Source organism: Propithecus coquereli, unplaced genomic scaffold (genome assembly GCF_000956105.1).
Source record: "Propithecus coquereli isolate 6110/MARCELLA unplaced genomic scaffold, Pcoq_1.0 Scaffold9, whole genome shotgun sequence".
Taxonomy (NCBI): domain Eukaryota; kingdom Metazoa; phylum Chordata; class Mammalia; order Primates; family Indriidae; genus Propithecus; species Propithecus coquereli.
The window spans coordinates 13,120,758-13,141,979 of NW_012155284.1; the positions used below are offsets into that span (position 1 = coordinate 13,120,758).

Here is a 21,222-nt window from a genome sequence, read left to right on the forward strand (position 1 = left end):
TTTATGTAGGGCTTTAAGGTTAACAAAGCATTTTCACATATATGATCTTATTTGATCCTCATAATTACCCTGTGATGTGGGCAGAATAGGAATTATAATTCCTGCTTTTCAGATGGGGAAATAGACACAGAGATGTGAAAGGACTTGCCCACAGTCGCTCAGTTGGTAAGCAATGGATCTAAGCCTCAGAACTAGACCCCTTCCCCCCTCAGCTCTTCCCATTCCAGGGCTGCCCTCTTTGAAGCAAGGTGATCTGTCACTGGTCGGGGTTTGCTTGCACTGTGTTTTGCCAATAGCGTCTTCAGAGGTGATTTTGTTGATGAGATGGCACTTTAAGGGGGACCAGAAAAGCCCAAAGATGTGTAGCAGCCCTGGTGTAGTGCCAACTACGTGGTTCCTCCAACCCCCTTTCCTTTTTAGTGTCTGCTCTGAAATCTCCAGATGAAGAACATTCTTTACCCCATCAACTCTTCAGCTCCTGAAGGAGGCAGAATTCTTTCTTAAACTGCAAAGAGTATTGGCACTCTCTGTAGTAAGAGTATCTGGACATGAAGCCCCAATCCACCACTCTCTAGTTGTGGGGTCTTGGAGAGGTCATTTAATTTCTCTAAGCATCAGTTTCTAAACCTATAAATGAGGGAAATAATAGCACTTTTTTAATAGAATATGTGGAAATATTCTTGGATAGGGAAATGTACCAAAACCAAAAATAAAACCTGGCCCAGTATCTAACACATAGTAAGGACTCAATAAATGGGAGCTGCTATAATCATGTCCTTAGTGGTAATACAATGTGGTAGTAGTAGTATCTCAAGTCATTGTGAGCTCTGATACTAAGCACGGGGCTCTTGGCAATGGAATGGGAGAACAGCAACACTGAGTATCTCCTCTAGGCCAGAGGGTTGGAGAATAGACCATGAGGCAACTCCATGCAGCCCATTAATGCCTAAACTTCCACTTTCCTTAGTCACTGCCACATCTTGCACCATAATGAAGGTAGTCCTGCTTCAAGTCATGCTTCAAAGATACTTCTAAGAAGAAATAGAGCCAGTGTGAGCATCCTTAACTCTGCTGTCCCTTAGCCAGGCTGCTCTGTTTACAGCAGTGTCCCCTACTTCCATGGGTCAGGTTGGGAGGGAACAGGAGATTCCACCTCACCTGCTTTAACAGGCCTGAGTCACCAGGTTGAGAGATGGACTAATCCTCCTTCTGTACAAAGACCAGAGGTGGGGATGGACAAGCTGGCCAAGGCGGCAGCCGAGGCTCACAGAGCAGGTACACTCTCAAACCTCTTCCCTCCTGCTGCGGATCCCGGGTCAGCAGATGCTACTGAAGGGTTCAGTTCTTCCATCGCCCCCACAGAGCGCTCTGCCCTCCCAGCATGCCCCAACACCTCTCCTAGTCACTCACCTAGGACAACTAACAAAGTGGCCTGGTCAGTACAGCTTCCAGCTTCCACACTCTCTCTCTGGGGAAAGGACCAGAAGCTGGTGGAGTTGGCCAAACCCTTGAAGCTGGCATACAATCCATCAGCACCCTCACAGTGAGAGTCGGTGTGACCAGCCCAAGAGGGCTGCACAGGAAATGCACTGGGAAATTCTGGGGCTGGGTCCTCAGTTATTTTTGGCAAAGATGGGTAGTATGCAAAGGGGACTTCCCGTTTTTTGCAGCACAGGGTCACAGAATGCTGAGCAGTCAACAGCATTTCTTGTTCCAAGATCACCCTTCTGGGCACTTCTCTAGCTGCCAAATTGCTGGGACCATCATAGCGTGATTTGATTTCTCAGCTCCAAGCATTAGATAAGCCCCCCAAGCTGGGATTGCACTGGTCCTATGATGGCTTCTGATGTCAGCTGCTTCCTTTTGGCGCTGCTGTGCTCTGCCAGCTGTAAAGTCATCACCTCCTTGGATCAGATGTGCATTGAGGTGAGTCCAAACTGTTTGTCTTTGCCCAGATTAAACTGTCTGGAAAATTTGAGATGCCATGTGTGGTCCCATCTGAGCCTTGGCATCCCAATATCCACTGTCTTTAAAAGGGCAATGGGCGGGCAGCTGAAGCAGGAGGATCCCTTGAGCCAGGAGTTTGAGGTTGCAATGAGCTATGATTGTGCCACTGCACTAGCCCAGGTGACAGAGTGAGACCCCGTCTCAAACAATAAAAGGGAGGGGAAATGGGATACACAGAATTTTTTCTTTATTGTGAGAAAGAAGCCAAAGAGCTCAACCAGGGGATTGTCTGGTAGCATCTTTTTAAGAAGAAGTGAAACTTTTCCTCCTCTTTAAACAATTCCCTCCAAAATAATCCCAATTGGGACATAAAATATCAACAGGTGTCTCAGTGCAAAGAGCAGCCCCCCAAACCTTGCACAGCTGTTTTTCAACATCCCAGTACGTGGCCACTACCCCAAAGAGTCCCTTGGTCTCCTGGCTCTCAAGGTGAGAATTAGCACACACAGGCCTGTGCCAGGCTTTTGAGCATTTAAAGATCACTCTGAATGAGTTTGGCTTTCTCCTCGAGTTGGACAGCCCTCCATCTGTTTCACTAACCCACAGGAGGAAAATCTGAGAACAGAGCCAAATTGCACCTTCTGTTTTGGACCATAACAATATTTATCAACCTGTGGGAAGTTCTTGGAGGGGGTGGCAAGAAGGAAAGGAGAAGGGCCTTAGTCTCCTGCCATCTTCTAAATGCTTCAACCCTCCTCCCGCTGCCTCTGACCCCTCAAGTGTCCAGCACCATGTGCCCTGTTTGACAAGGCCACAGACAGGAAGGACCATGGGTCTTGGTGGCTTGGGGGGCTGTGTTCCTAGATTGCGGTGGAAAGAAGAGTAAGAGGCGGGAGTAGCCAGGTGGAGTGGCACTGAGGCAGCACTGGAGGATGATCTGGGAGAGCAGGGCAAACCAGCTGGGCAACACCAGCGCTGGGTGGGCTCAGGGCAGACACGGCAGAGCTTGTCGGTCCGGTATTAGGAGGGAATCAGCATCAGACCTGGAGGAGGCGCAATGCCAGGGGAATTCAGGCTGAGAGCATGTGTTCTTTTGCTTGGACTGCCATGACAAACACCACATTCTGGGAGGCCTGAACAACGGAAATCGACTGTCTCACAGTTCTGGAGGCTGGCATTTCTAGATCAAGGTGAGGGCAGAGCTGGCCTCTCCTGAGCCCTCTCTCCGTGGCTTGCAGATGCCCACCTTCTCTCTGTGTCCTCTCATGGCCTCTCCTCCGCATGAGTGCCCCTGGTGTCTCTTCGTGTGTCCAAATCTCCTCTTCTAGTAAGGACACCAGTCAGATTAGATTCGGGCCCACCTTTATGGCCTCATTCTACCTGACTCACCTCTTTAAAGACCCTGTCTTCAAATGCAGGCACATTCTGGGGGTACTGGGGTTAGGGTTTCAGTGCAGGAATTTTGGGGGGACAAAATCCAGCCCATAACAGAAGGGGAAGAGGGAGGGGAGGGAACTTTTATCGGCCCCAGAAGCTACCCCCGATCACTCAGGTTGAAAGGTCAATGTCATATAGACATGTGGGCAGCATGTTAAGGGGGTAAGAGTGGGGACACCACCCCCTCATTGATGCTCCTGGCATCAGCCTGAGATGGGACAATATTACCATCAAATTCCAGCTCACCAGGAGGCAGGCGATTTTAAATGCCCTACTCTTACCCCTGTGGGTTCAACTCTGAAATCCCTGCATGAGGAGAAGGACCCCTGGTCCTTCGGCTGCCTGTCCCGGGGCCTTCGGTACTATTCATGTCTGCAGAGTGGTGCTCAGGGTCCCAGGGTCCGCAAGCCTGGCCCTGTGCTATAGCAATGGCTTCCCTTTCTGGATAAGCCAGGTGAGACTGAAACCTTCCAGTACAACCAGCTCCCTGCAGCCCTCGCTCTGAAAGAACTCTGATTTGAAATGACCCTGTGGTCCATTCAATTAACATTGGATCTATATTTTTCTTGCCTCTTCTGTCATGTGAGTTCTCAGCTGCAGGATTCCAAGGCCATTCACTGAGCCCTCACGACTGTGTGAATGCTAGGGAGGATACAAAGATGAATGTGGACTTGTTCCCGAGAGCAGGGAACGTCTGGGCTGCAGGCAAGTCGGATACAAAGAGCAGTGGGTGAAAGAAGAAAGTTGTGCCTTCGACTCAAGGCTTTGGCCCTTTCCCAAGTGCAAATTACCCTGCTTTACCCACCCTTCCCCCTTGCTTTCCTTTCCTCTTTTCTTCTTCCTCTCAAGCACAGCAAACCACAGAATGTCTGTAGGTTCATGTGACCACCATTACCTTATCGCGCCCGTGCAGGGAAGTTCTCTGAAGAGGAATTTGAAAGGAGACTTTATTCCAGTGAACACTCTGCAGACCAGGGAGATGCAGCCTGAGGGTTTGGCTTTTACAGAGAGAGTTCCCACCGGGTTTCCAGTCAGGTCCATTTATGCAGATGAAGGAGTCCATCTGGTTTAGTTCCAGTAGCTGATGCAGCGGAGCCCGGTTCGGGGCTAGCGCTAGCTCTGACTGGCCGGTACGGCAGAGCCCTGATTGGTTGGTTCAGGTGAGCTTTGAAAGTCCCAAAGGTAAACAGGGGTGAGAGTTCCTGGGAACGCAGAGAACCGTGTGACCTCCAGTCAGCAATGTGCTCGGCTCTATGGAAAATGTAGGCCCATTTAGCCACCCGGAATCCATCTCAAAAAAATTGGTTCTTTCAGGTCCACATTTGTTCACATCCCCTACCCTGAAAACAAGGCTTTTGTTTTGTTTTGCTTAGTTTTCAGTTTGATAAACTTTTTGTTGAAGTAAAGCAGCATACAGAGAAGTTCACAAATCCTAAGTGTGCAGTTAAATGAGTTTTTGCCGAGTGAACATGTCCGTGTGACTAGCACAGGGATCCAGATCCAGAATGTTCTCAGCACCACAGCAGCCCCTCATGCCTCCTCCCTGTCACCAGCCCCCAGAGCATCCAGTGCCCTCGCTGCCTGCGCCGTGGACTGGTTTTGCCTGGCTCTGAACTTCGTATACACGGGAACGTATGCTGTGTACTCTTTGTGTCTGGCCTCTTTTGCTCAACATTAAATTTGTGAGATTTATTGATGATGTGTGCAGCAGTCATTTGTTCGTTTTTATTGATGAATGGCACTCTGTTGTATTCACAAGCCACCGTTTATTTATCCAGTCTACTGTTAATGGACATCTGTATTGTTTCCAATGTTTTGGCAGTTATGAATGATGCTGTTTTGGACATTCTTGTCTGTGTCTTTCGTAAACATATATACAAAACTTTATTAGATGTATACCTAAGAGTGAATGTATTTGATTATAGGGTAAACATACATTTAATGTAATAGGTATCACCAAATAGTTTTGCAAAGTGTTGGTACCAATTTATACTTATGGGCAATGTATTTGAGTTCTAATTGCTCCACAGCCTCACTAATATTTGGTATTGTTTGTTTTTAAAATGTTAGCCATTCTGAGGAGTGAGTAGTGGTATTTCACTGGGGATTAATTTTTATTTTCCTGATAAATAATTAAATTGAGTACATTGCCATACTTTTGTTTTGGCCATTTGCATATTCTTTTTTATGTGTGTGAAGTGCCTGTTGAAATCTTTTGCCCATTTTCATTTGGGTTGTCTTTCTTTTTGTTGATTTGTAGGGGTTCTTTATGTATTGTGGATCCAAGCCCTTCCTCAGGTTGCAAATATCTTCTCCCACTTGCCTTTCCACTCTCCTAATAGTATCTTTTGCTGAACAGAAGTTCCTTATTTTAATATAGCTCCATTTGTCACTTTATCCTTTACTTTCAGTGCATTTCTGTCCTGTTGAAGAAAGCTTTGCCTAGCCCAAGGCCACAGTATATCCCAAGTTTTCTTCTAGAAGTTTTATTGTTTGTATTTATTTCTATTTCTAGGTTTCACATGTAGATCTGTAATCTATCAGGAGTTGTTTATACACAAAGATAGGAGTCAAGATTAATTTTTAATAAAACTTTTTGTTTGAAAAAACTTCAAACCTACCCACAAGTTCTAAGAATATTAAAATGAACACCCATAAACACTCCATATAGATTCTTCCATTGCTAAAAGCTACATCTCTCTCTCTTTTCGTGTGTGTTTATGTGTGTGTGTGTGAGAGAGAGAGAGAGAGAGAGAGAGGGAGATAACTAAAAAAAATTAGACCCATGACCAAGTCTTTGAAAGCTGACAAATATGCAAAGAATAGCTGGAATTCAGTGTTCTGTGATTTGGATTGTGGTAGCATTTTAGATGCACTCTCAGTTCCTTGGGAGTGTGGACATGCCTCTCCTTTTCAAACAAGCTCACCGTGGCCATCCTGTCCCCTCAAAACCATGGTAGAAGAGAATCCTTCCATCCCGAGTTATAGGTTGAGGGCTGCTTAGCAGAGCTCTTTTTTGAGGGGAACTCCAAGTTCATAGACACAAGGGCTCACCAATAGCTTTAGATAATAATGTGATGTTGGGATGATCCAGTCAAATGCTAACTCCTCTTGTTTACTGCTGACGCACATTATGTCACTAATCCTCACAGCAGGCCTGCAAGGTGAGGCTATTATCCTCCATCCACAGTTGGGGAAAAGGGAAGTTCAGAGAACACAGCTTGGTGGTTCCGAGCTCGAATTTGAACCCAAGCAGTCCACTCTAAAGACAAGCAGAAAACGAAGTGCACATAATTGGATGCCCTTTGCCTGGAGGAGTCAGATCGACAATAAAGTTTTAGGGATGTGCTCTCTTGGGAGTGTTTGTTTTGTTTGCAGAGAGCAATTGTTTCTCTGCGATTTGGCTCAGTCAAATTGCTATCTCTTGGATGGAGGCATGATTAACGAGGAGGGGTTGGGGGTCAGTGTCCCAGACTCCTCATGCATGGGGGGCTGGCTCCTTCGTGTCAGGTGCAGATGAGAAATCTGAAAAGGTGGGAATAAACGCTTGAGTGAAATTCAATAAGTTCCAAATTAGAACGTGTTTCAACACTTGCAAGGAGAGAAAATACAGTGGGATGAGAGGGCGTTAGAGATACAGCAGAAAGAAGCAAAATAAGATTCTGATTGAAAAAATGCAAATGAATCCCTAGAGGGAGAAGGGATTGCAAACCCAGAAGCAGCACTTGGGAGCCCCGCTCCCTGTGAAAGGCACAGCTCTGAGGCAGAGCTGGAGACAAAGTGGTTGGCACAGGTCCCGGCGCACAGTGCGTCCTAAGCAAAAGGCTCTTGACTTGGAACGGAGGAAATACCACGTGGCCTTGCCACAGTCCTGCTGGCTGCAGGAGTTCACATCAAGAAGGTCCTGTCTGCAGTGGAGCCAGCTGAAGCAGAGGCGTGAGAAAGCAACTTTGGAAATTGACCACATGCTAAGCTCTAGAAGCGAAGTCTGGTTTATAGGAAACAGTCACGTGGAGCTCTGGAAACTGCAGCGGTGGTGGGTATCTGCCTGGAAAAGCAGCTGAAGCACGCTCCTGGCAGCGGCCTTGCTGTCTGCGTTCCTGTCCTGCATCCTGTCCTTTCTTTCATTCTCTGTTGTGTTATCCGTCTGCTGTTCTGGAACCCTGTGTTCTGCCGCCAGAGCTCACTCTCGGGATAGTCTGTACGACTCTTGACAGGGAGAAAGGCACAGCCTTACTAATGCAATGTTTCTACCAAAAATGTATAACCTGAATCAAATCATGAGGAAACATGCAAACTCGTAATGAGGAACAGTCTGCAAAATGTGAGCCTGTATTCTTCAAAATATATCAATGTCATAAAAGACAATGAAAGGCTGAAGAATTGTCTTCAGATTAAAGAGTCTAAGGAGATATGACAACTAAATGCAATGTGAAATCCTGGATTGAAAAGTAAAAATTACTCTAAAAGACAATATTGGGACAATTGGCAAAATTTGAATGTAGACTGTATGTTGGATAGTAACATTGTACTGAAGTTAAATATTCTGAATTCGATAACAGCACTGTGGTTGCATAAGAGAATATCCTTGTTTTTAGGAGATATAAACTGAGGTATTTAGGGTTTATGGTCATGATGTCAGTAATTTACTCTCAGTCAAAAAGAATGAGAATAATAGTGTGTGTGAGGAGGGGAGTGTATATACTTCCTGTCTGAAAAAATACAATCAATTGAAAACAATCTAATGCTTCTGAGATGATTCCAGAACATGTGGTGTTTTGTTGTCCCCATCATCACGGAAATATTGATTGAACAATTGTGATTGTAAAAACTATAAGGGAGGGGCCATGGGTATGTTGAGCCCCTCCAGAGATGACATCCCCTGAAATGTGTTTGGTTTTTAAATTCTCTCATCAGCTGTGTTTCTTGTCACTTGCCTGTGTCTCCTAGGGCTCAAGGGCAGAGGATCCAGGGCCATTTCCACCTAGCTAGAGATTAGTTAATGCTGTGGCACAAGGCTCGAGGTGGGCTCCTTGATACTGCTTGGTGGTGTCACACTGGTTCTCAGTTGTTCTGGGTTGAAAGTGAGCTATTGAGCTATTTCCCTTATCTGCTTTCCATTCTCAAGAAGCTCCCCCAGGCCACTGGCTCAGTAGTGCTCGCCCTGGGTTCTTAACTTTCTGAATCACATTAGTGCAGTAAAGTGCTTAGTAAAGCACACAAGAGGCTGAGACTCGGAATAATTTAGGAGTCATGGGCACTTACATATTCAGGAGAACGAGGGAATTGCCAGCGTCAAGCCTCTTGCTGTAGGGCCAGAATAGAGCAGGACAAATAGAGGAGGTCCCTTCTGTCCAACTGTATGTGACATCAGTTACACCAATGGAGACCAGAAAAGAAAAATGTCTCCTCCAAGTTAATTGACACCTTAGCAACCATCGGGGCAGCAGCTGCATATACATGTTCTCTCCGGCTCGTCCATATTCATGGGCACTGAGGATAGGTCTGGCAACATGTGGGTTTTTTTCCCCACCAGTCAGCTAAATCTGAGTTTTAAATGCAAAGTGTGCATTTCAAGGACATTATGTGGATTTGTGGCAATGCCTGGAGGACTTTGGGTCTATAAAACAAAGAATGAATTACAAGGAAATATAAATATGGCATTTTTATCAGCGACGGTTACAGTATTTTCACAATATTGAAGAAAACTGGTGACTTTCTGTAGATGAGCATGCTCACTGTAGCCACAAAAAAGTGCACCACTAAGCAGAAATTGGAATGAGTAAAGCAAAAAGCAATTAAAATGGCAACATCTCAAATGCCTCACACTCCAGAGCAAAGGAGGATGTGCAGTTCTGTTTCCAGCTAAGCAGGTCTGTTTGCAACTCAGCATGAGGAAAGCTGCTGATCTGGAGTTTGATTGGGTAGGTCTTTTCCAGGCCAGGGCAGTCTCAGTGGGGCCCCCAGTGAGCCCATGTGAGTCAGGGAAAGGCAAGGATTGGAAGGTTGTATGAATTTGCCTGGAGCCTGAGATGACCTGAGAGCTGGTCCAAGGTCCTGGGGCATCCGTATCCTTACATCTCCAAAGGCACTGTCTTACACAGTTTTGTGCTGCTATAACAGAATACCGCAGACTGGGTAATTTATAAAGAAAAATAATGTATTTCTCACAGTTCTGGAAGCTGGGAAGTCCATGGGGATGGCACCGGCATCTGGCGAGGGCATTCTTGCTGTGTTATTCTATGGAGGAAAGTAATAATAGAAATGAGCACAGGAGACAGAGAGAGTGAATGGGGCCAAACTTATCCTTTCATCAGGAGCCCACTCCTGTGATAACTAACCCACTTCTGAACGACAACACTAATCTGTTCATGAGGGCGGAGGCTTCATGACCCGATCACTTACTACTGTTACAACGGCAATTAAGTTTTCAATACTTGAACTTTGGAGGACATATTCAAACCGTAGCAGGCACTTCCCCATGAGATCATTTCTTTCCTAGGAGCCTCCTCAGGCAAAATATACTCCATCAAATTTTCCTACCTGCCCCACTACCCTTCATCCTAAGGCATCATCGAGATAAACTATGACCCCACAGTTCTATAGGTTTCTAACCAACCACTTCCCATTTTCACCGAGTTAGTCCAATTTATAACTTGAGTTAGGGCATGTAACGAGCAATGAGTAGTAGATTTCGGAATGCTTGACTGTCCTGGGGCACAGGATGAGGCAGTTCTCTGTACTTACGTGCAGGGCTATGCCCAAGTGCCTAGGGGCTGGTAACAGCAGCCTGCAAATCCAAAGATCCAGAATTAATTCACACTTCAAGATTGCAAGGCCTAACTCTGTGTCACACTGCTAATTTTTTTAACCGTTGTATTAAGAAAAATGTTTACATGTGCACAAAACTAGTTAGTAACAAAGATCCTCCGTGTATGTATCGTTCAACATTCAACAACTATCAGCATTTTGCCTATTATCTTCATCTATCCACTCCTCTTCTCCTTTTTGGACAGAGTATTTCAAAGCAAATTCCAAACATCATGCTATTTTACCCCTAAATGCTTCAGTATGCATCTCAAAAGAATAAGAGCATTCCTTTCACATATCCACAATGCCACTCTCATTTATAAAATTCATAATTCCTTAATATCACCTAATCCTGCTCTCATTCAAAGTTCCTGAAAGTTTATAAAATGTCTTTTACTAACTGCTTTATTTGGATCAGAACCAAAACAAGGGCTACTCTATTATTTGTTGGTTATGTCTCTGAGGTGGATTTTATATCTTTTTGCCTCTTTTAACAAGAGCTGTCTCTTCTCTTGCGCTTTCTCTTTCTCTCTCTCTCTTTCACATACTGATAACACAAAGTCAGTTGTTCTATAGAATGTCCCACATTCTGCACGTTGTTTAACTTAAATCCACCTTATCACTTGGAGACATGAAGTTTGGTTTAAAGTCTTGATGAGATTCCAGTTTAATTTTTTTTTTTTGGCAAGAATACTTTGTAGGTGGTGCTGTATGCTTCATATTATACCACATCGGAAGGTATGCAATGTTTCATTGTCTTATGTCACTGATGCTGATCTAGGGTTGATTTGTTGGTTTTCAAACTGAAATAAAACATTTCACGCAACCAAAATAAAAACTATGTAAAAAGTACATTCAGAGAAGTCTCGCTTCTATCCCTGCTCCATCTGGTCCCTCCCCTCCCCTTAAAGAGTACCAGTTTTTGGGTTTTTCCAAGGTTGCTTTTCATAAGTATAAGAAAATATACACATACCTTTCTTACACAAAGGTAGCATTCTACATACTACATACCATATATACTACACATACCATGTATACTGTTCCGCACTTTGCTGTATTCTCCTTATTATATGTCCTGGGTATCACTTCATAGCAATAGGTGGAGATCCTTCTCCCCCTTCCTTCAGCTGCAGAGGATTCTACTTTGCGAATGCACCATATTTTGTCCAACTAGTCCTATATTGATGGATAGTCTGGTTATCACCAATCTTTTACTATTACAAAAAATACTATAATGAATAATCTTGTGCATAAATCATTTTGTGTTTTTGTACATGTATATTTGGTAAATATTACTATAAGTGAGATTGCTGCTCAAGGGCAAAACAAATAATTTTGCTAGATAGTCCATCAAATTATTAAGTCTATATTAATTTATATTTTTTCTCCCATCAGAAAGAAGCCAACAAAACATATAACTGTGAAAATTTAGGTCTCAGAGAAATCCCCGACACTCTACCAAACACAACAGAAATTTTGAAATTCAGCTTTAATTTTTTGCCTGCAATTCAAAATAGAACCTTCAGCAGACTCATAAATCTTACCTTTTTGGATTTAACCAGGTACGTATCTGAGTTCCTTGTGCACTTTTGATGTTTTACTTCAGTGAAAACACAACTTGTGTTCAGTTTATTTGCAGGATCTTCTTTTGGGGCCCAGGGACAATCTGCTTATCCTGCATGTTTACCCTTTTTCATGAAATACTTCTATGTGGGTGAAACGCAACTTAAATAAATACCAATCAATGGAGAGAAAAGTGGATTGTTTTCAAGCTAGATGTGTCAGCAATGCTGTTTAAGAAGTTCTAAAGAATATTGATAACAAAAATGAAAATAATTTATACTGAATCAGACTATACTACAAACTATTCTACATTTTAGCATAGTTTATTATCGGGTGATAAGATGCAAGGAAAATTTATAGGAGAAACACAGACACAATCTACTTTTTCCCCCTAAAAATTGGAGAAATAATTCCATATTTTGTTTTAATGGCAGAATCAGGATTCCACATACAGAACCAGTGTTTGAGAGCCAGTGGGAAGAAGTATGACAAGAAAATAAGGGAAGAAAACAAAAGGGCTGCATGTGTGTGTGTGTGTGTGTGTGTGTGTGTGTATGTGTGTGCGCAAGAGGGGGAGGGGCTCTGCATACAGCTGGTGTCTGTACCCATCACAATTGTTCTATTTCCTCTACTTTGGTCCCTCAACTTCAGCTCCTGCAGAGTAGGACATTCACATCCACAGTACTGCTTCATCTTTATAACACCACTGTGAGGGGGCCACGGTAAATATTACCGTTCAGTGTATGGTTAGGTGAGGAAACCATCTCTGTGTGTGTGTGTAATCCATTACATACATTTTTAGGATTGGTTTCTCTGAACCTCTTTTATTTTTGGAGATAGGGTCTCATTCTGTGTCCCTGGGTAGAGTGCAGTGGTGTCATCATAGCTCACTGCAACCTCAAACTCCTGGGCTCACATGCTCCTCCTGTCTCAGCTTCCCGAGTAGCTGAGACTACAGGCGCACACCACGACGCCCGCTAATTTTTCTATTTTTAGTAGAGATGGGGTCTCGCTCTTGCTCAGGCTGGTCTGGAGTTCCTGAGCTAAAGCTATCCTTCCACCTTGGCCTCCCAGAGTGCTAAGATTACAGGTGTGAGCCACCATGCCCGGCCATCTCTGAACCTCTTGTGTTCTGCAGTTCTATAGAGAATTCTCACATATATTATTCAGTTCACAATAGTTCTGCAAAGTAGCCATTATTTCTACACTTCATAGATGAAAATGCCAAGTTTGAGAAAAGTTGTAACTTGCCTAGGATGGCACAGATTCTTATATTCATATATTATATATCATATCTATTATGCATTACATATATTTTGTACTACTTAAAATAGTAATAGTTTGATTTTGCCCACAAGAAAATCACTTGTTGTTTCTTAGAATACAGGCACAAACTTCTGAGTGTTCAATTTAAGGGGCATGATATTTGGAAAAAATTCTAGATCAGTGTTCAGAAGTGAGGCTACTCATTAATTCATTCAACAGGCCAGCTGTGGGTACCGAAGAAAGGTTTTTATGTTTGATATTGAATACTAATATAATCGGTTTTTACTGTACACAAAAGATGCTTTGCTAATGTACATCACTGTGACAGGATTTTTCCTTTTTTCCAATTAATTATCGTTAAATACTGTTATCTTTTCAAGATGCCAAATTAACTGGATACATGAAAACACTTTTCAAAGCCATCATCAGCTGAGCACCCTTGTGTTAACTGGAAATCCTCTGATATTCATGGCAGAAACAGCACTTAATGGGCCCAAGACCCTGAGGCATCTTTTCTTAATACAAACGGGAATACCCAATCTTGAGTTTATTCCAGTGCACAATCTGGAAAACTTGGAAAGTTTGCATCTTGGAAGCAACCAAATTTCCTCCATTAAGTTCCCGAAAGACTTCCCAGTACAGAATCTGAAAGTACTGGATTTTCAGAATAATGCTATACACTACCTCTCTAGAGAAGATATGAACTCTCTGGAGCAGGCCACCAACCTAAGCCTTAACTTCAAGGGCAATGACATCAAAGGCATTGAGCCTGGGGCTTTCAATTCAACAGTCTACCAAAGTTTGAACTTTGGAGGGACTTCTAACTTGTCTGTTATATTCAGTGGTCTACAGAACTCTACTACTCAGTCTCTCTGGCTGGGGTCATTTGAGGACACTAATGACCAAGACATTAGTTCATCCATGCTCAAGGGACTCTGTGAAATGTCTGTTGAGAGCATCAATCTACAGAAGCACCGTTTCTCTGACTTCACATCCTCCACGTTTCAGTGCTTCACCCGACTCCAGGAACTGGATTTGACAGCAACTCACTTGGACAGGTTACCTCCTGGGATTGAGGGTATGAACGTGCTCAAGAAATTAGTTCTTAATGTAAATAAATTTGACCAGTTGTGTCAAATCAATGCCGCCAATTTCCCCTCCCTTACACACCTCTACATCAAAGGCAACAGGAAGAGACTTCACCTCGGTGCTGGCTGTTTGGAAAAACTAGAAAATCTTCAGAAACTTGATTTAAGCCATAATGACATAGAGGCTTCTGACTGTTGCAACCTGCAACTCAAAAACCTGCCCCACTTGCAAAGCCTAAACCTGAGCTACAACGAGCCCCTTGGTCTTCAGAGTCAGGCGTTCAAAGAATGTCCTCGGCTAGAAATCCTGGATTTGGCATTTACTCGGTTACATGTTAATGCTCCACGAAGTCCCTTCCAAAACCTCCACTTCCTGAAGGTTCTGAACCTCTCTCACTGCTCCCTGGATACCAGCAATCAGGGTCTTCTAGCAGGCCTGCCAGATCTCCGGCATCTGGACTTCAGGGGCAATCACTTTCAGGATGGGACTATCCAGAAGACCAACCTACTTCAGACGGTGGGCACCTTGGAGATTCTGATTTTATCTTCCTGTGATCTCCTCTCCATAGACCAGCAAGCCTTCCACAGCCTTGGAAAAATGAGTCAGGTAGACTTAAGCCACAACAGCTTGACATGCGACAGCATTGATTCTTTTAGTTACCTTAAGGGGATCTACCTCAACCTGGCCGCCAACAGCATTCGCATCATCCCACCCCGTCTCCTCCCCGTCTTGTCCCAGCAGAGCACCATTAATTTAAGTCAAAACCCCCTGGACTGCACTTGCTCCAATGTTCGTTTCTTAACATGGTACAAAGAAAACCTGCAAAAATTTGAGGGCTCAGAGGGGACTGTGTGTGCAAACCCCCCATCTCTAAGAGGACTTAAGCTCTCTGATGTCGAGCTGTCCTGTGGGATGACAGCTACGGGAATTTTCTTTTTCATAGTATTTTTATTCTTGTTAATCATTCTGCTCATTTTTGTAGTTCGATACCTTCTCAGGTGGAGATACCAACATATTTAGTGCTGAAGGTTTCCAGAGAAGGCAAATAACGTGTTTAGCAAAATTGCCCTGAGTAAAGGAACTGTCATTTGTTGCTGAACAGAGTCTTCAGATTGGTTCCTGGAGTTGGGCAGGGACTCACTATGCTTTTCTGAACTTTTTACCCTATAAGTCCCAGAGCAAATGAGCCTCCCTGGCAGGTCCCCTGACTTGGGCCAGAAAGCCGCACAGGGCTGTGAGAGGCACAGAGCCATTTCCTCACATGGAAGGGAGAGGATGGGGGCAGACTGTGGCAGGGACAGGCCAGGAGTAGCCCACGGAGAGGCCACCCCTTCCACTGACACCCATCCCTGGGAGGAGACCAGCAGCCCTCACAATTTGGCAGTGCCAAGGCCACGCCTACCCTCCTGCCTCAGAACTGTGCTTGAGTCTGAGTTCTCAGTAATGTAGCCGCTTGGGAAACTTAGTTTGGGACAAAATCTCAATGTTTATTTTTTTTTTTAAATGGGAAAGAGTAGGCTTTCAATTTAAAAAAGAATAACCTATAAGTATATAAAAATAAACAACATTATATGGTTAACATAGCCTCAGATCCTGCTTTTAATAAAACCATTTCAATACTAAGAAGAATAGACATGCTCAGCTGGAGACATTAGCACATATGTAACAATGCAACAGGTCACACAGACATAAAGTAAGTTGGTTGTGATGATACTTTAGAACAGGATTAATAAATCTTGTTTGGAGGGTACTCTTAGGCTGGGTGACTGACCCTCTAGGTGCAGCCACTGTGGGCAGACCTGAAGACCCATAGCTCACTCAGCACAAGAAAGTATCCTTGCAGCTTCCAAATGCCTGGATCAATGTTTATTTTAAAAGAAAAAAGAAAAATAGGATACATTTAAAAGAAAAGACTGAGAAATGAAGCTTGCTATCAAATAGGGTCCATTAATCCCCTCAACCCTTAGGTCTGTAATGTCTCTATAATGTCCCTAGGGTGCAAATAGCTACAAAAACAAAGCAAAAGCCTCTCACCCTCCGGTGTAGGATTTCTGTCACATTTGTTTCAATCACTTCAGAACCTGGGAGGTTCCCTCTGCCTATCTGGTGTTCTTGCTTTCATGTTACACATCCTAACATACAGGCGGGCTGGGGTCCAAAACGCTCTTCTCCTTTGGGTTGTCTGGCCTTGGAAGCCTCTTTCCTACAGGAACCATGAGATAAGCAGTGTTTTGGTTCCAAGGTGAGCACTCAGAAGCCTATTTACCTCGGAGAACATTCGCGCTAGCACATTTGCAATGAAGACTAGTGGAAGAAGACACCCTGCATACTAGCTGTTGGGAACACAGTAAGGCTGGCTTGGTGAGAAGTGGTGTCTGTTGAGGCTGGGGGTGTCAGTAAAGGCTGTTCCAGTGACAGACAGGGGACAGGACCACTGAATTCAGATAGACAAAAAGCAATGTCATCACTTAGTCCCAAAGGGTCACACTCATGCAGGCTCTGTCTTCTGAAGCCTGGTTTGCCAGACAGGTTTGCTGGAAGTACCCAGATCCAGGTGTTGCATTGATAAGTCCTGGATTAAGTTCTGTAATCAATGTTAGGTTAGAGATACAGTAAATTATCGTTATGAAAGTTTGGTTATTGAAGTAAAAATTTATCAGCTTTAATATTCGATCAGAATTTATTAGCCCTTAGGTTGAGGGCATAATAGTGGGACATCACGACAGAATGGAAACTTGGGAACCAATCCCCTTGGCCTCTTCTTCATCCCCAGGAAAAGCAGAACAGGCAGGGGAACAGCAGTGGCTGAGCCTCTCCCCTGCTCAGAGATTTCAGGCCTTTGCGCTGGCTCTTTTCTTTACCTGGAAGATGCTGCCATCAGTCTCCAATGGCTGGTTCCCTTGTATCCCTGAGATTTCGGTGCTAAAACGTTCTCCTCTGAGCAGAGCGCTTCCCTGGCCTAGCCAATGCAAACCAACCTCTATGACATGCCCAATTCACTCTCACAGCACCTTGTTTTACTGTCTTCATAATGCTTATCAGTGTTTGGAATTATCTTCCTCACTTGTTTAAATTTGTTTGTCTTTGTCCTGTTTCCCCCAAATGTAAGCTCCATGAGAGGGTCTTTGCCCAGCAGTATCCTAGAACATGCCTGGGACATAGTAAGGACTCAATATAGTTTTGATAATTGCTGTCATTTTGCCTGACATCTGACCCCAGAGCACTTATCAGTTCTTAGTCCTGCCACCATCCCCATCCCAACCACCCCTGCAGCCCCACTGTTTCCTGGACCTCCCGCATGTTTCTTACCAGAATCCCCTGGGGAAATCCTACACAAAAGGATTCCTGGGCCTCACCCCCAGATACTGGGATTCTGTTGGACTGAGGTTGGCTCTGGATTGCCAGCCAACGTGATCTCATGTAAGAGCCTCCCTATTCTTAATGATAGGTTTATTGCTCCTACTTCTCCCATCTCAGAGTGCGGAAGATCCCACTCTAGGAGACCAGTCTTGGACAACATCACCCCTTTGAGTCTCTCTGTATTCTGCCAAATGTAAGCTCTTTCCTGCCTTAGGGATTTAAGCTGCAGATGGGAAATATTAATTGCTGATCTACCACCCCATAGACACACTGTCCTCCATAATACTTCATATGTAACTTGGAAAAACAAATTCTGTAGAAAAATCTCTGGCGTGGCTTGCATCATGTTAGAGATGACAGGGTCTCATGCCTTAGCAAAGCGTAACAGCCCATCGTGCTTTCATTTCTCAGGCCTGCTCAGAGGCGACGTGCCACTCCATAACTGCACACTGATCTAAGGCTTTGTGACAGCTCCTCTGTTTTAAGCAACAGTAAATTCACCCCACAAAGTCAGAAAGGAGCTTTTTGATGGCTGCTGTCAATTTTATTGCTTTATCCTGGTTACTAGGATAGAATGTGTAGACACGGTGTGTTTATTGGTTTTATGTATTGCATGTTGTTGCTGCCCTGACAAGCTACTCCTATAAAAATGTGTTATTATTGCATGATGTAGCTCAGTGAGCTGACCCTGCATTTCAAAGTGTACTGAAGCAAATAGCATTGAAGTCCATAAAAGTTGACTGGCCTCCATCACAGAGGACTCAGTGTGAGCTGCAACTCCTACAGTCCGGGAGAGAATTATACCTTTCCCTCTGCCAACAACCACTGCTACTGACTGGGCACAGCACAGCCCTGAACACAGGCACTATCTATAAAATTCCAAGACAGGAAACCATCATATCATTCCATTTGTTCAACTCTCCAATAAGTGTCATTTGCAATTTTGAAGTTTATAAAATATGAAATAAGTGGCTTTTAAATGTTTTCTTATATTAGTTCAGGATGCAAGAGGGGTGGCTGTCATTATTTTGCCTTGAATGCCGAAGAGAAACTTGAATTACAGCAGCAGAGGATGTGGTTAGTTCTAACCAAGTCATGACTGGGAGGTCCTGAGTGTTGGGCTAGAGTCAATGCCTGATATGTTAACAGCGTGAATGTCTAACATGGCAGAAGTTAGCCTGGAGGAATGGACTACCCCAGTGTGGCTCCCAAACCTGGTTCAACACCAGGATAATCTGGGGAATTCTTTACAAAACAGATGCCTGTTCCCTAGATATTGGGATTGTGTTAGACTGGGTTTGGCCCTGGATCCTTGCCAAATGAGTTCATGTAAAACCTTCCCTAATCTTATCAACCAATAGCAGAAGCATATGTTAGTCTCCATGAATCAAATGAGCTGAAGAACTGCTCCATATCCCATAAGACGAAGTTTCTTAACAAAATGGGAAAAAAGTGCTAAGAAGCCCTCAAATCCAAAGGTGAAACATTGTGGGCAGGTGGCTTGTTGGTCTCTCCTGCCCTCACTGCCAGACTCCACAACTCTGCTCCGAAAGCCACCCTGCTCTCTCCCTCACCCCACCCACTATCTTATATCCTATATATTTACAATTTGAAAGCATTTATTATTTATTATTTTCAAGTCCCACTTATATTGTGGGACTTGAAAAAGGAAAGAATCTACAGATTACATTTAAGAGCTGATATTGTTCATGAAAGATTAAGCAGGGAAGTTCTTCGAACACCCTCCTCACATCCTCCCTGTCTTTGGTTAATGTTCTCTGAGCACCTGACTGTTCGAGACGTGCTGAACCCTGCAAAGGTAAGCGGAGGACAAGTGGCCGTCCCATCCTCTTCCCCGCATGTTGGCTCATGGGCTTTCTACATAACTCGGGTCTCCCTTTTTCTCTTTCTTTTTCCTTTGGAAACAACCTAAATATGCAGTGATAAATGATGAAATAAATTCGGGACGCTCTGAATAAATAGGGAGATATTCCATGCTCTTAGGTGGAACGATTTAATACTACAAACATGCTGATTGTATTAGCAATCAGAGAAATATAAGTTGAAATGAGAGAAACCTTTATGTCAGACTGGCAAAAGGAGAAAGCTGGATACTACAGTAGGTGGGATGTGGGGTTTTAGGACTTGCATGTCCTGCTCATGGGGCTGTAGACTGGTGCAGCCGTTCTAGGACCATCTGGCAATAATTACTCAAATTAAACATGTGACCCACAAATTATGCTCTGCGGCTATATCCCAAGAAAGTTTCACATGTCCACAAAGGTACTCTTCACAGCATTATTTATGCAGGGGAAATTTTGCAACGATTTGTGTGTTCATCACTAGGAAAGTGGGCAGGTAAAATGGGGAAGATGCGCCACACAGAGCATTATACAGTAGTTAGAAGCAGTGGATTAGATGCAGCCATAGCAACACAGTTGAATCTTAAACAAATAGAGCTTAATGGGGGAAAAAAACCCAAAATGATATGCTAACATGATCATCTACATAAATTAAAAAAGAATGCATACAGAAAAATTACACATACATTTTGCAAGAACACAACCGAAAAAATAAACCATTAACATTGTTGCTTATGGGGTGGGAGAGGTGGATAGAAGGGAACTCCCGGTTAAATTAAACGAATTTTAGCATAGCCCAAGGCTGAGGTGCCAAGAACTGAAAAGTAAATTGACCTCTATTGTCTGCACCTGAGGTCCTCTAACACACATGTGCGAACCCTCGCTTGGGAGAGGCAAAGATATAAAGTGTAACCATAATGTTTGTACCCTCATAATACCCTGAAATAAAAAAAAAACAGAAAATAATATGGCATATATGTATAAAGAAATGCCATGCAGCCATTAAATATAATACTGAAATATATTTATAGACACTGAAATATATTTGTGTTTTAATATTCAAGTAAAAGAGGTTACTAAATAGCATGCCCACTATCATTTCACTTTTCAGCAAAAAAATACCTAAACATTATAGAAAGAGTAGTTGTTAGCATTTTAGTGAGTCAAGTACTTTTCTTCTTGCTTATCTATATTTCTTTGTTTTCACCCCAGTAAATTGAATGTATTTCCAATCTGCCTTCAATGACTGTGTATGAGCAATAAGGAGAAAAATGAGTTGTTTTTTAAAGGAAGACTTTTGTTTTTACCAACATAAAGAATAAAGAGGTCATCTGTTGTGATAATGTACAGGTACTGAAAGAAACGTAGTAGTTTTCTAAGGCTTTGTGTTTTCAAATGCAAACAGTAAAGCCCAGGCTTTGTGGGTTGCTCTTTCCTTTCCCAAGAGAACAGAGGGAACCCACAGTGGTTCTAAGGATTCCCATGTGAATTTTGCAGAAAGACATGCATCACAGAGGGCACCCACAGAACTGCCTGCAGCCCCAGCAGGAGGAGATATGCCTCCAACTGGGGAAAATTACTTTAGCACAGCACTGTTTAACACAGCATGCATATTCCAAAGGGACAGAACTTTCAGGCAAAAGAGTTTTATTTAGACAGGTTAGAGCTTAAGGATATGGTGATGCCAACCTGACACATGAAGGCTTTGTAGCTGCAACATGCTTGCTGCGGGCCTTGCAAACATCTTCATTCCTCTCATCCCAGCTGCTGACAGCCACCTCCCGGCAGTGCTTGTGGAACAGCAGATGAATATTTGTTAGAGGCTTTCAGCTTTCCAGTATTAACAGATTTTTTGTAAAGTTGTGTGGGGTGATAACTTGTAACCATA

At 43.6% G+C, this 21,222-nt stretch overlaps 1 protein-coding gene across 1 annotated transcript; it reads left to right on the forward strand.

Moving 5' to 3' along the window:
• The first annotated feature begins 1,671 nt into the window (after positions 1 to 1,671).
• CD180 (CD180 molecule) lies at positions 1,672 to 15,606 on the forward strand. The gene is made up of 3 exons (XM_012664542.1): positions 1,672 to 1,926; positions 11,590 to 11,756; positions 13,404 to 15,606. Exons 1-3 carry the CDS (start codon positions 1,834 to 1,836, stop codon positions 15,130 to 15,132), a joined length of 1,989 nt encoding a protein of 662 aa, XP_012519996.1. The 5' UTR covers positions 1,672 to 1,833; the 3' UTR covers positions 15,133 to 15,606.
• Positions 15,607 to 21,222: the final 5,616 nt, after the last annotated feature.

What these genes read in the sequence shown, in the direction of transcription:
- CD180 (XM_012664542.1), top strand. Translation starts at nt 1,834, where the DNA reads ATGATGGCTTCTGATGTCAGCTGCTTCCTTTTGGCGCTGCTGTGCTCT. An exon ending in TGGATCAGATGTGCATTGAG is followed by an intron (nt 1,927 to 11,589) that starts GTGAGTCCAAAC and finishes TTCTCCCATCAG; the next exon opens with AAAGAAGCCAACAAAACATA. An exon ending in ACCTTTTTGGATTTAACCAG is followed by an intron (nt 11,757 to 13,403) that starts GTACGTATCTGA and finishes TATCTTTTCAAG; the next exon opens with ATGCCAAATTAACTGGATAC.